The sequence below is a fragment of the Microcebus murinus genome, chromosome 12 (assembly GCF_040939455.1).
Source record: "Microcebus murinus isolate Inina chromosome 12, M.murinus_Inina_mat1.0, whole genome shotgun sequence".
Classification (NCBI taxonomy): domain Eukaryota; kingdom Metazoa; phylum Chordata; class Mammalia; order Primates; family Cheirogaleidae; genus Microcebus; species Microcebus murinus.
In genome coordinates, this window is record NC_134115.1 from 60,816,611 (window position 1) to 60,830,876 (window position 14,266).

Sequence of the window (14,266 nt, forward strand, 5' to 3'; positions counted from 1 at the left end):
TTTCAACCGGAAAGGCGCGCGTGGGGGTTCCCGGAGCAGCTCCAGTACAAAAGACAGCCCGGATTTGGAAACCTGGCGCGGGGGGTGGAGCGAGGCAGGGCCGGGCCCGGCGGCCGGGAGGGATTTACATACACACGTTTAGAAACAGCCCGTCCGGATCTGCCACCAGGAATGCTGTGTAATCTCGGGCAAGTCCCTTCCCAGCTTTGGACCTCAGTTTCCCAACTAGAGTGTGTCTGGAGTGTGGAAGGTGGGGTAGGGGAAAACAAGCGTAAAAACTCTTTTAAGTCCTTGACAGCTCTGACTCCGACTTTACTCCTCGGGAGCCGGAAGGGCTGGCTGGGTCTGTCTTCCTTGGGCAAGGCTGGGCGGGCAGCTCTCGCCTGGGCTGTGGGCTGAGGGGACACATTCTGGGAGCAGCAGCGAAAGAGATGGTGTCAAGAGGCCGACCGCCCTGAACTCCAGGGGAAAGCGCGTGGGAGGAAGCAGAACAGGGATGGAGCCGGCGAGGCCTGACCCCAGGGTCCTAGGCCAAGTAGATGTAGGGACCCAAAACCAGAGCGCTGCCTCGGTTTCCCCGTGCGCGCAGTGGCTCTCTAAACTCCGGGTAAGGCCAAGGAGCAGCTTACCTTGTCCTTTTTGCTAGCACCGCTCTCCTCTGCGGCCGAGGTTGAGCACTTGTTGAGCAGTTTCTTGCCTCCGCAGGCCGTGGGGCTCCAGGTGCGGCCGCCGGAGCAGGCGCCCCCCTGGGGGTCCCCAGCACCGCCGCCAACGGCGCTCTCCACTTTGATAAGGCGATGCTTGGGGGAGATGTAGCGCACCTCGGCCGGCGTGGCGGGCCGCCGCTCGCTGCTGCTGCGGTAGAGGTGCGGGGAGCCAGAGGACGAGGACGAGGACGCAGCGGCGCCCGCGCCCGAGGAGGCACAGCAGCAGCCGGCGGCGCCCGACGCGGACGAGGCCGAGAAGGCGCGCTGGCCCCCGCCCGGCTCCCCGCCGCCGCCGCAGTAGTCCAGGCGGCACATGGCGCGCAGTTTGCGCAGCGACGAGCCCGGGCCGTTGTAGGGGTCCTCGAAGTCGCGCTCCTTCTGCGCGCGGTAGGCGCGGATGAGGTCGCTTGTGCTGCCACTGTCGTCGGGCAGCGAGCCCGAAGAGCCCGAGAAGCAGGAGGCGGCGGCTGGACCGCAGGACGCCGAGGCTGCAGAAGCGGCCTGCGGCACGGCCTGCGGGGGTTGCGAGGGCCGCTCGCCTCGGCGCCGCTGCTCGCGGTAGTCGGGCCGCGGCGGCTGCGGGGGGCTCTTGGTCTTGCTGTTGCCCAAACTGAAGTACTTGTTCAGCCACTTGGCCATTGCGAGAGGCCGCCTAGGGCCGCGGCGCGGGATCCCGGTCCGCCGCCGCGGCCATTCGGGGGGCAGAGCTGCCACCCAGGTCCCTCGGCGCCCCGGCCCCGGCGGGGGCGTCCGGGGCGCCTGCTCCAGACGCCAAGTTCAAGTTCTCGCCGCCGCCTCCTGCCGGCCGCTCTCCGGATCCTGCAGCTGCAGCACCGCCCTCCGCCTCCGCTGCGCGCCGCCCGGGCTTCGGATCTCGGGGCCCTCGTGGGCGCGTCTCATGGGGTCCTGGCCCACGGCCCCGCGGAGAGCCGGAGGTCCGAGCGACCCTCGGCGCGGACGCCCTAGCCGTGCGCCCCGCCGTGGAGCACTCGCCTGCCCCGTCGGAACCGCAGCCTCCGCCTCGGCCGGGATCGCGGCTGCTGCGGGAACTTGTCGGCGTCCTCTGCTTCTCCTCTCCCTTCCGGAGAGCGCTGGGGCGAGTCAGACCCCGCAGCTGGAGAGAATGCGCACGAGAGGGCGAGACAGCCAGCGAGCGACGGACGGAGGCAGCCGGCGCCCGCGCGCCCGTGCCCGTCCCGGCGGCGCCTGCCGCTGCCGCTGCTGCCGCCGCCTCCCGCGCCGCCGCGTGTGTGACACTCAGGCCGCCAGAGCCCGCCCCGCGCCGCGGCCCCGCCCCCCTCGGCCTGCGCGCGCCCCGCCCCCAGCCCGCCCCCGCAGCCGGCCCCGCCCACCCCGCGCGCCTGCCCGCCGGGCCTCGGCCCAAGCCCCGCCCTCTTCGCGCCCGGGTCCTCGGCGGGCGTCCCAATCCCCTTCTGCACGCGCCACCTCCCGCGGCCGCCTCGGCGCCAGCCCCAGGGTCGTGCCCCAGGGCGCCGAGGTCCCGCGGGGCGGCCGGCTCCGCCTCGCCTCACTGGCAGGCCGCTGCCGCCTCGGGCGAGAAGTTGCCTGGCTGAGCCTGCGACGCGCAGAGGCCAAACGCGTCCGCAGTCCCCCGCGACCCGCTGTTGTGCACCCCAAGGGTCGTCGCCGTCGGGGTTGGGCGGGAGTAGATTAACTCAGAACTAGTCTACATCGTGGCGTGTGCGGAGGAAATGCAGTGCCTAGTGCCCTAGGGACACAGTGACTGTCCCCCTTCTCCTTAAAGGGACAGAGACTCCGGTTCAGTCCCCATGCGCCGGGTCTTCGGTGAAATCTTTATGCTAATTAGAATATTAGCAATCTAGATGGCGGGTGCGAACGGGATGGGCGATGGGGACTGGCAGGGCACCAATCAAGAGCAAGCCTAGGGGAGGTCGGAATGTTTGCTACCTTTTGGCCTCTGAGGAAATCGAGGCTTTAACCTTGTTCACTGCCAACCTGACAGGTAGCTGTGGGAAGGTTTCATGCCTAAGGTTGTAGGAGCTGACAAGGCTCCATTCAATCCAGGACCTCATTTTACGGATGGAGAAACTGAGGTCACACAGGTGGGCTTGGACACCAGTCCCCAAGTCTGGTGGCGCCATAGTGATGTCATTTCCATTGGTCTCTGCAACTTCAAATCATCCCTTGATTAATAGCCAAAAATGAGGAAACGGAGGCCGAAGGAGGGGCACAGTTTGCTCAGTGTTGCTTTTCCTGGGGTCTGCACCCAGGGGAGGTGGCATACTCCCCGAAATGCTGCCTGAAAATGAAGCAGCTGCCCCCAGGGCCTGTTGCTGCTTTGAATTCAGCTGGGCAAGCCCCAGAATATGGCTTAACCATAAAGTGTGGCTGAGAGCTGAGAAATTCTCTAAGATTGTTAATTTACTAAAACAATAACCCAAATCAACGACCCCCATTTGCTGTCTGTATACTGTGGATAGGTTTGGGGGGAATCTATTTTTCTGTAGCCTGTAGGAATAGTGAACCCTGTTAGGGAAGGCAGCAAGGCCAGGTGCTCTTTTGGTCAGGTCATGGTCCAGACCACGCTGGAGGTAGAGGTCAAACTCTCAGTCTGAGCCTCTGGGAAAGGTAGAGCCGGAGGGCTGGTACTGCTTCCTCTGTAACCCACCCAGACTCACGCCTGAGGCCACAGTGCCAAAGTGGCAGAAGCAGGACTCCAACTTGGGTCTTACTGTGAAGCCTCAGCTCTGTCTGCTCAGCCACACACAGTGTTGCAGGTTGTTGACTGCAAATGGTTCCTTCAGGACCAAGCTATTTGCCCTTTCCTTCTTCAGTCAAAACAGGACGGTCATCCTCTATGACCAGCTGAATTTTCCAAGCCCACTATGTGACTGCCGCCCCCCCCCCCCAGTTACAGATATTCTGTCACCAACTACACAGCCCGTTCATTGCCTGAGATCTATTTATTTAGCATCTCATGGGAAAGAATCTAAGGAGAGAGAGAGAGGGAGAGAAAGAGAGTGTGTGTGTTTGATGAGTCTAGGGTATGGGGAAGGGACCCAGAGCTTGACCTGGCTAAGATGTTTGTCCCTAAACTTTCTCACATTACCCTTTAAATTGCTCCTCTGCTGCATGAGCACTTAATTATCTTGCATATAGGGAGGCCCCAGTAGAAAACCTGAAAGGCAAGGACATCCTTGTCCTGAGTCCCACCTTTCACCCAACCACAAATCCTTTCCAGCTCCCTTCCTTCCATTTCTTCTAGGCTTAGGAAGGAGGCCAGATCCTGGCAATAGGCCAAGCCACATGGGACAAGAAAGTCCTTTCCAGAATCTGGAAGCTTACTCCCTGCATGTGGCTTGCACATGGAAGAGTTATCTCTGCCTTTTTCAAAGGTTTAGGGAAGAGAAATTATATTTCACAACTTATTTTTTCTACTTCATTTCAGCAGGCCATAAGGTCAGACCTGCTCTTCCATGTGATGCCTTTGCTGGCGTATAATTTGCAAGCCAGAATTATTGTAATGCTATAGTATTACGCCAAGAACTTCCAGAGCACTTGTGTATTTGCTCAACCCTTAAACACTCTGTATGTAATTAACCTTCCTCAACATCCCTGCAATCTGGTGTCATGCCCAGTTTATAGATGGGGTAGCTGGCCTAAGGTGGTATTTACCTCAAGCAAGCAAAAACCCACATGAGTGTTTTCCTTTGGGAACTTGTGGAGACATACCCTCCAAGATTCATAGTCAGAAAAAAATATTCTGAAAGGAAATAGAAAAGGCTTCCTAAGGAAGATGTTGGGGAAGCAATTGTGTCAAATGGTTGGGGAAGACAGGGACTGGGATCAGAGCACTATAGGGGGTATGAGCTAAAGAGACTCTTTTCAGAGATCCAGCCACTCCATTTTACAGAGGGAACACTGTGACCAGTGAAGGGAAGAGATTGACTCAAGAGGCATAGCTAGAATTGGTACCCAGTCTCTTGACATCACAAACCCAACACTACAGGATGCTATAAACATGCCCACCATTCTTGGCATTTCTGCTTCTCATGTCCTATTCCCTCCCCACTCCACTTGTACTATTGATAGGGTTGAGTCTGGCCCTGATTCTTTTTCTATTCTCTCTCAACTTTTCACTTTAGAACAAGAGCTAGCTCTCCAAAGGCAGGGATATGGCATCTCCTTCCTTCGCACCTCTTTCTGTTCTCTGGAGAAAGGCTATGCCATTTGTACAGGCCCAGAAAAATGGGGCCACCAACCCAACAGACTCATCTACTTCTTTTAGGTAACATCATTCAGTTTAGTCATTGAATGTTAATGTCTCTGTGCCAGGCCCCTGGTATGCAGAGGTAATTCAGACAGCAATATTGTTTCTCACCCATAATTGTACAAGGCAAGGCAAGAGAAGTGCAGGACAGAACAAGGGACAAAGAACTATGGGACCATGGGGATGGGAGTTTAATTATGACAGGGGGTAGATCATGGAGAGTTCTTAGTAAAGGTGATACTTGGGCTGGGCCGTGAAGAATGAGTAGTATTGGAAAACAGGAAAAGTAGACAAGGCAATTCCATGCAGAGGGAACAACATAAGGAAAGGCATAGAAGCAGGAACATGTGGGAAACCACTTAAGCCATAGTAAGTGGTCTGGTTTGAGTGCAGTAGGAATAGCTGAGAGTCTGTGAGTGCAGGAAATGGTGGGGAAAGGTAGAAAGATAGGATGTGCCCCATCAGGAAGAGTTTTGAATATCAAACCAAGGAAAAGGGAACTTCATCTTATAGGCAACAAGAGCCATTGAAGGTCTTTGAGCAAGGAAATTACCTAATTTTTTCTGTGTATTATAAAGATCATTTGGGAAGCAGTATGGAAGATGCATTTCATGGAGAGAAATAGAAAGGAGGCAGAGCAGTTATGAGAATGTTACAGGACCAGAAAATGGTGTCTACAATAGTACCTCGTGCACAGAAGGTACTCAATACCTATTTGTTGAATGAATAAATAATGTTGAAGTAGTGGAAGAGTGATGAGTCATTTTAGAGGAGGAACTCTGTATGACTCCCAGATCTCTGGCTTTGGGCCACTCAGTGAATGGTGACTGGCCACTTCCCAGTGAAAGGTAATATTGGGGGAAAGAGAGAGGGTTACTTGGGGGAGAAGATTGTTGACCTGGCATTGGCCACTTTTATTAATAGTTGTGAAGTTCAGGGCAGCAGACAGGGCTGGAGGCAAAGATTTGAGAGTCATTAGAGCTCAGTGAGGATCTGAAGCAAATCCTTCAGTTATCCTTGACCCCCTCCTTTCATTCCGACTTTGTCCTGTCCATCAGCAAAGTATGTGCAGAATCTGATCACTTCTCACCCGCTCCACTGCTGCCACCTGCAACAAGACTCCTCCATCTCTTGCCTGGATTGTTGCAGACTTTCTTACCCATTCTTTCTGCTTCCACCTCAACACAGCAGCCAGTGATCCTATTAAAATGAGCATGATTATGTCCTTCTGTGCTCAAATTCCCCATGGAACCCTCATTTCCTTAACAGTCAAGGCCAAAATCCTTCCGGTGGCCCATGGGCCTTATAAGACCCAGTTCCCTTACATTCCTGCCCTTACTGAGACTGTCCCCTCTCTCCTGCTGCAGCCAGCCTGCTTCGTCTTTGCTGTTCCTTTAACCCTCCAGGCACACTCTTGCCTTGGGGCCTCTGCACTGCAGTCTCCTCTGCCTGGAATGTTTTCCCCCAGCAATGCCATGGCTCCCCCTGCACTTCCTTCAGCTCTTTATTTAAATGTCACATGCTCGGTGAGGCCTCCCGGTCACAGTATTTAGAATTGCAGTCCCTACCCAACACTTGCCACCCTTCTTCCCTGTTTTATTTTTCTGAATGTTACTCATTTCATCCACTGTGTATTTTACTTATTTTTCATGTTTATTCTTCTCTTTTCCCGCAGTGGGAAAGAATCTTTGCGCTTTTTGTTCACTGCCTATCTCCAGGGTCCGGAACAGTGCCGGGCACACAGCACGCACTACGTGCCTAGTATTTGTGGGGTGAGTGAGTGGATGGGAGTGGTTGAGACCCAGGAGAGTGGAAGAGCAGAGGGCTACAGCTGTCTGCTCAGGCCTGATGCCAGTGGCTATTATCCTTGCCTGAAGGTGGGAGACTTGTATGTTTTTAACATAACTGTATGTTTTTAACATATATTTCAGGTGTACGACATGATGTTTGGATATACATATACAAAGTAAAACAATTTCTACAGTCAAGTCAAGCAAATTAACATATCATATCACACAGTTACCTTTTTTGGTGGTAAGAGCACCTAAAATCTACTTTCTTAGCAAATTTCTAGTATGCAATACAATGTTATTGACTATAGTCCTCACACTATACATTAGATCTCTATAGACTTATTCATCCTAAATAACTACCCTTTGAGCTACATCTCCCTACTTCCCACCCCATCCTCCCCAACTCCACTGTCCCTGGTAACCACCATTCTATTCTCTATTTCTATGTATTTGACTTTTTTTTTTTTTAGATTCCACATATAAGTGAGATCATACAGTATTTTTCTATATATGACTTATTTCACTTAGTATAACATCCTCCAGGTTAATCCATGTTGTCGAAAATGGCAGGATCTCCTTTTTATATTTCTTTTATTTCAAAATATTAAGGGGGTACAAATGTTTTTGGTTACATGGATCACTTTTGTAATACTGGAGTCATGGCTATGGGTGTGCCCATGACCAAAATAGTGTAGGATCTCCTTTTATTTTATTTTTTTTTTGAGACAGAGTCTTACTTTGTTGCTCAGGCTAGAGTGAGTGCCATGGCGTCAGCTTAGCTCACAGCAGCCTCAAACTCCTGGGCTCGAGCGATCCTCCTGCCTCAGCTTCCTGAGTAGCTGGGACTACAGGCATGAGCCACCATGCCCGGCTAATTTTTTTCTATATATGTTAGTTGGCCAATTAATGTCTTTCTATTTATAGTAGAGACAGGGTCTCGCTCTTGCTCAGGCTGGTTTTGAACTCCTGACTTTGAGCGATCCACCCGCCTCGGCCTCCCAGAGTGCGTGAGCCACCACGCCTGGCCTCAGATCTCCTTTTTTTTTTTTTTTTTTTTTTGAGACAGAGAGACAGAGTCTCGCTTTGTTGTCCAGGCTAGAGTGAGTGCCATGGCGTCAGCCTAGCTCACAGCAACCTCAAACTCCTGGGCTCGAGTGATCCTTCTGCCTCAGCCTCCCGAGTAGCTGGGACTACAGGCATGCGCCACCATGCCCGGCTAATTTTTTATATATATATCAGTTGGCCAATTAATTTCTTTCTATTTATAGTAGAGACGGGGGTCTCACTCTTACTCAGGCTGGTTTTGAACTCCTGACCTTGAGCAATCCGCCCGCCTCGGCCTCCCAAGAGCTAGGATTACAGGCGTGAGCCACAGCGCCCGGCCTCAGATCTCCTTTTTAAAAGGTGAAACATATCCCATTGTTTTACCACAATTTTACTCCAAGGGATACCACAGTTTTTCTATCCATCCATTCATCTACAGATTCTTAGTTTGTTTCCATATCTTGGCTATTATGAATAATGCTGCAATGAATGTGGAAGTTCAAATATCTCTCTGAGGTGCTGATTTCATTTCCTTTGGGTATATACCCAGAAGAGGGGTTACTAGGTCATATGATAGTTCTATTTTTAATTTTGTTTTTTTTAGGAACTTCCATACTGTTTTCCATAATGGCTGCACTAATTTCCATTCCCATCAACAATGTATAGGGGTCCCCTTTTCTCCACACCCTCAGCAACACTTGTTATCTCTTGTCTCTTTGATAAGAGCCCTCCTAACCGGTGTGAGGTGATATCTCATTGTGGTTAATTTGCATTTCTCTGTTGATAAGTGATGTTGAGCACCTTTTTCTATAGTGTTGGCCATTTTTATATCTTTCTTGGAGAAAGTCTATATAGGTCCTTGGCCCATTTTTTAAAAATCAGGTTATTTAAAAATTTTAAAGAAATTTTGGCTATTGAATTGTGTGAGTTCCTTATATATTTAGAGTATTAACACCTTATCAGATACGTGGTTAGAAAATATTTTCTCCCTATCTGTAGGCTGCTCTTTCATTTTGTTAATTGTTTCCTTGGCTGTGTAGAAGCTTTTTAGTGTGATGTAGTTCCATTTGTTTATTTTTGCTTTTGGTGTGATAGCCAAAAAATCATTGGCAATGCCAATATCAAGGAGCTTTTCTTCTATGTTTTCTTCTAGGAGTTTTCCGGTTTCAGGTCTTACATTTAGGTCTTTAATTCATTTTGAGTTGATTTTTGTGTACGTGTAAGATAAGGGTCCAATTTCATTCCTTTCCATGTGGAAATCCAGTTTTTCCAATGCTATTTATTGAAGAGATTGTCCTTTCCCCATTGTGTGTTCTTGGTGCCTTTGCTGAAAATTGGTGGACTGTATATATGCTTGGGTTTATTTCTGGGCTCTCTGTTCCATTCCATTGATCTATGTGTCTGTCTTTATGCCAGTACCATACTGTTTTGACTTGTACTTTTGAAGTGGATATGTTCTGGGGTTCTGTTCCCAGACTCTGTCTCTTAAATGGAGGAAGCAGAACATGATTCATCCCTGTCTTCCAAGCACCCGGAGGGGCCTCAAGGAACGTTGTGGCATTCAGGTAGCCCCTTCCACAGGAGTCCCAGTCATGCTGACATGCAAGCCTGTCCCCAGCGTTGCCAAGCCAGCTGTTGTTCTCTCCACATTAGGTGCAACTAATCTTAGGAATCTCATTATGGGTCGAAAAATAATCCTCTATATCTAGATTAAAGACTGTGTTTTGACCATTATCTTGCATTGAGCATTGAGCCGACAATTTAATTGAGCTGTTATGCCGCTGCCTTGATCTCTTCCCAGAGAATTTACAGCTAATTCCAAGTGTCTCTCTGAATTAAGTGGGCCTCTCCCAACATGCTTTGCCTGTTGTTTGCCTATTCCAAATCCCACTTGTCCTCCTGTTACCCAATTACGGGCTCTCACACACAGCTGTCTCTGGCCACTTCCAGCCCACTTCCTTCCTGAGAATGGCTGTAACCCAGGGTAGCCTCTGTGATACCTGCAGCAATAGAAGGGAGGGAGGAGGAGGTAAAGACTGAGGTGGAGCAGAGACGTCATAAATCGTACTGACCCCTTTAAAGTCACCTCCAGGCAACTGACAGTAGCCCTCTGGCAAGACGAGGTTGTGCCTTTATCACAGCTCCTGTAATGGAAGCAGAGAGATCCAGACTGTGACTCCTGAGATCTTATCCTGGCTCTTACCCTGACTTTCTCTGTGACCTCTGGGGCCTCAGTTGCCCTATTTGTAAAATGGGAGCTGACAGATTATTGCTTTTCATTCAGGGTTATAGAGGTGTCTCAGGATAGGACTGCCATGTTTAGAAAAGACAAAACAACAACAATAGGACGTCTGTGCAATAGTTGGGGGCATACTTACAGTTAAATATTTGTTGTTTCTCTGAAATTCACATTAAACTGGGTGTTCTATGTTTTCCCTGGTACCCTACTCAAGGGTCTTTATGGGTGATAAAGATGACAGTAATGTTCAGCCAGGCTGCCCACCCCCGGCCCAGCCTCTGCTGATGAAATGGACAAGAGCGGAGGTTCTCAGCCTGGCTGAACATCAGAATCACCTGCAGAGCTTATAAAATGCCCAGTATATCCCAGGCTGATTCAATCACAATTTCCATGGGTAGGTTCACGTGTTTTTTAAAACTCCCCAGGTGAGTCCTATGTGCAGCTAAGTTTGAACCTCAGTAGATATTAGAGTAGTGGTTCTCAAGGAGAGTCATGTAGACCAAAGCGTGGGCCTCACCTGAGACCCTGTTAGAAATGCAAATTCTCCATTAGACTTTCAGATCCTCAGACTCAGAAATTGAGGGCTGTGGCCCTCCAGGTGATTCTGATGAAGCTAAAGTTTGACAGCCAGTGTACTGAAATAGTTTGAAGGTTCCTTTGATGACAATGGCACTGTGTACTTAGGGCTGATCTACAGGTTGGTGCGGGGAAAGCAAATGAGTTGAATTGCTTTGCAGCGATGCACTTTAATGGTCAAACTGCCTGCCATCTGGCAAGTGTAGCATAAATTATGGAGGTCGTATTTAAATCCACTGAGTGCAGTGGCTTTTTTAGTCCAAACCGTCAGTCTGTTGGCAGTCTTGAAGGCCACAGTTGGCACCTGGAGCTTATTGTTAGGCCAGGAAGAACCAGAAGTATGCCAGAGGGATCTAGGGGCACAGAAGTCTGGGTCAGGAAGCCTGAAGGCCCAGCAGAAAGGGCTATAGAGCCGGAGGGCAAGGAAGAAGTGAAGTGTGGAAGAAAGGAACCGGTCCCAGTCAGAGGCACAGCGGGTCAACCCAGGTTCTGAGGAGGTGGCACCAGAGAGAGTCAGGGCCTCAGGGACATCTCCAGGGCTGGTTGGGCAGGCTCGGGCATTGCTTCTTTGAGGAGGTCTGCTTCAGGCCGGGCCAGAAGTGAGGCCAGCAGGAGGAGGCGGGTGTCCTAGTGCAGAGGGAAGGCTTTGTTTTGCATTAAGAGGAAAGTGATCGAGAACATAGCATTTTTCTGCAGTCGAGAACGAGTTAAATATGAGCCCACCGGCACCATTGGGTTTTCCTCTGTGGGAGTCTTGCAGTCACAGATTGATTAGTTTTGGAGATAATACCAGGTGCCCAGGACGTGTGATCCTCCTGTCCTTGAGAGACTGTCTGGAGGGCAGGCAGCAGGGCCCAGCATTGTTCATTTCTGTCCACGTCAGGATTTGCTCAGTGCCTGCCAACTGCTCAGCCCCCAGTGACTGTGTGGGAACGAATCCAGTAGAGAGCCACCAAGTCGCACTTCCTAAATCTGAGTTATCACCTCCGGCCTCCATAAACCACACCACTGAGAAGCCACAGACATTCCACATGGAAAAGGGCACTTTCCTCTGTGTGGAATCATTGCAGACTCTCCTCCTCCTTGCTGTCTCCCACGTCCTGCTGAGCATCCTCTCTGTGCAGAGTGGTCCAGATGTTAGACTCCCCCGGCCACAGGCCTCACATGCTGTTGGGAACAATTGAAATAGAAAACAGGAAGGAGGCATCCAACACTGACATTAAACCTACCTGGGTTTACTTGTGAATAACTTCATGTGCTAGGGTGCTAGGAAAATGCCTTAAATCTGTAATTTAATCTAATTCGCCTTATTTCCAAAATAAACTTTGGTGTTCCTGAAAAGGTGACGTACTCCTCAAAGCCCTACAGGTGGGAAAGTGATTTATTTCTTCAATGTTAAACCACACTAGAAAATGTTCTTCTGATGCAATTCCCATCCTCTCACTTTGGTTGTAATATTTAAAGACAATTTTTAAAAGTCACTTTCCATGAATAATTTTCTCTCACTATACTTTGTTTTGAGTTTTTTGTTGTTGTTGTTGTTGTTGACTTAAAATGGTTACCATGCTTCCATCTGAGGCTTCACTAAATGGGGTCATTGGTTTTTGCCAGAGCCAAGAAAGAGTTAAAGTTGCAAACGGTGCTCTGTTGTCTGTTTCAGTTTGGGGGTGGAGTGGAGACACCCCAATTGTGTGTCCTTCCCCTCCCCTCCCTAGGGCTGAGTGCAGGATGTCAAGTCTCCTAAAATAACTCAGACTCTGTGAGTAGGGGCCTGCCTCAAGGAGGAGCTGGTTTGGACTAGAGGATTCCCGGGATTAGAAGGGAACTTTTCTGGCCAACTGGTCTGATCTTGTGAGCTGCAAGAGAGAAGAACTCAGCAACCTTCTAAACCAAAGTTTCAGTAACGATCCCTTGCAGGGTCTACAGGGAAACCAGGTGAGTGCCTGTCATCTTCCTTCACCCAGGCAGCATCTGACAGAGCACCCATCCCCAAAGAGAGTCCCGTAAGGCTGTTGGCATAGGCCTCAGAGGCACTAGCAGATGCAGAGCAGAATCTAAGTATGCATCTCCATCATTAGAATTTTCTGGTGCTCTTGGAGTTTCCAAGATGCTGTAGAATCACTGCGTGTTGCAGATGCCCAGAGGACAGAACTGTCTGTTGGTTTTTGCAGCTTTCCAGAGTCATAGTGGGTGGAGGGGCTCCTTCTGCAGGCCGTAGAGCCCACTCAGATCCCTTTGTCCTAAGGTGCAGGCAGTGATGGATCTGGGGGCTCCAGGCTAGGGGCCTCCTCACTGCCAAGGCTGGGGTGGCGTTTTATTCACTCGCTTCAAGTCTAGAGCCAGCACAGCCCGGAGAGAAGCACTGTTTTCTTCCTAAGTGTTCTGTTTTATTTTTATGTACAACTTGATTCATATTTTCCGTTTGCTCCCATTCGTGGACATTTTTGCGGTGTGTATAGCCTTTTTATGTTATCATTAGGCGCCAACCACAGGAATTCATTCTCTGATGGACCAATTTTGCTATAAAACAGCACATCTACACCAGCCACGGTATAGGTCAAGGGCACTGGAACTTGAGTGTGCCTCAGGGTCGCCTAGAGAACGGTGCTAGGGTGTGCACTCCCAAGACCACTCCGGAGAAGCTGACTCAACAGAGCTGGGGGGGGGGGACTCAGGAATCTACATTTCTGCACGAACCATAGCGGATTCTGCTGCAGATAGGCCAAGAACCCCACTTTGAGAACTGGTTAGTTAGTATCTGAGCTCTGACCCATGGCATGAGCCGGCAGGTCATGGGAGATGGAATCTGGGATAGAGGCATTGCTGACCTCTGGGCGACATCTCCATGGTCCTGTGTTGAGAGGGTGGGCGGGCCTGCATCACAGGTAGGCAGGCCGGCTGCAGCAAGGGTCCCCGCAGGGCGTCCTGTCACCTCAGCGGTGTGCCCCACGGTGTCCATCACTGCTCTTATTTGTCCTGAGCTAATCTCCCTCAGTGCCCAGTTTAATGGAGTCTGCAGATGCAGTGGGGTTCGGAAGGAGAAAGGAAAGAGAACGAACGTGAATGCTGAGGACGCCCTGCCCAGCGCTGAGCTGTAGGCTTCACACGGTCGGTCTCCAACATCAGCCCACTGAGACGCTCATGCAGAGGTGCTAAGGTGCCTCTTCCAGCTGAGGAAAGGAAAGCTCAGGGTCACGTGGCCAGGAAGTGGTAGGCCATTTTTGGTAGACTTAGATATGTTCAATTTAAAGGCCTTCCTCTTTTCTTTCCTTTTTGGGGGGAGAGGGAATGGAGGCATTTCAATTTTTTTCCCTCAAATATTTCTCTTTTTTTGAGACAGAGTCTCACTCTGTTGCCCAGGCTAGAGTGTTGTGGTATCAGCCTAGTTCACAGCAACCTCAAACTCCTGGGCTCAAGCGATCCTCCTGTCTCAGCCTCCCGAGTAGCTGGGACTACAGTCATGTGCCACCATGCCTGGCTAATTTTTTCTATATATTTTTAGTTGGCCAATTAATTTGTTTCTATTTTTAGTAGAGATAGGGTCTCCATTCTTGCTCAGGCTGGTTTCGAACTCCTGACCTTGAGCGATCCTCCTGCCTCGGCCTCCCAAGTAGCTGGGACTACAGGCATGCACTACCACGCCCAGCTAACTTAT

At 50.6% G+C, this 14,266-nt stretch overlaps 1 protein-coding gene across 1 annotated transcript in view; it reads right to left on the reverse strand.

The window, feature by feature from the left end:
• Positions 1–1,954, reverse strand: part of SHB (SH2 domain containing adaptor protein B) — a 134,512-nt gene extending 132,558 nt beyond the window's left edge. The window contains exon 1 of the mRNA XM_012769056.3: positions 630–1,954. Coding sequence (XP_012624510.2) covers positions 630–1,346 — 717 coding nt within the window. The 5' untranslated portion in view covers positions 1,347–1,954. The remainder of the gene's footprint in view (positions 1–629) is intronic.
• Between the last annotated feature and the right edge of the window lie 12,312 nt (positions 1,955–14,266).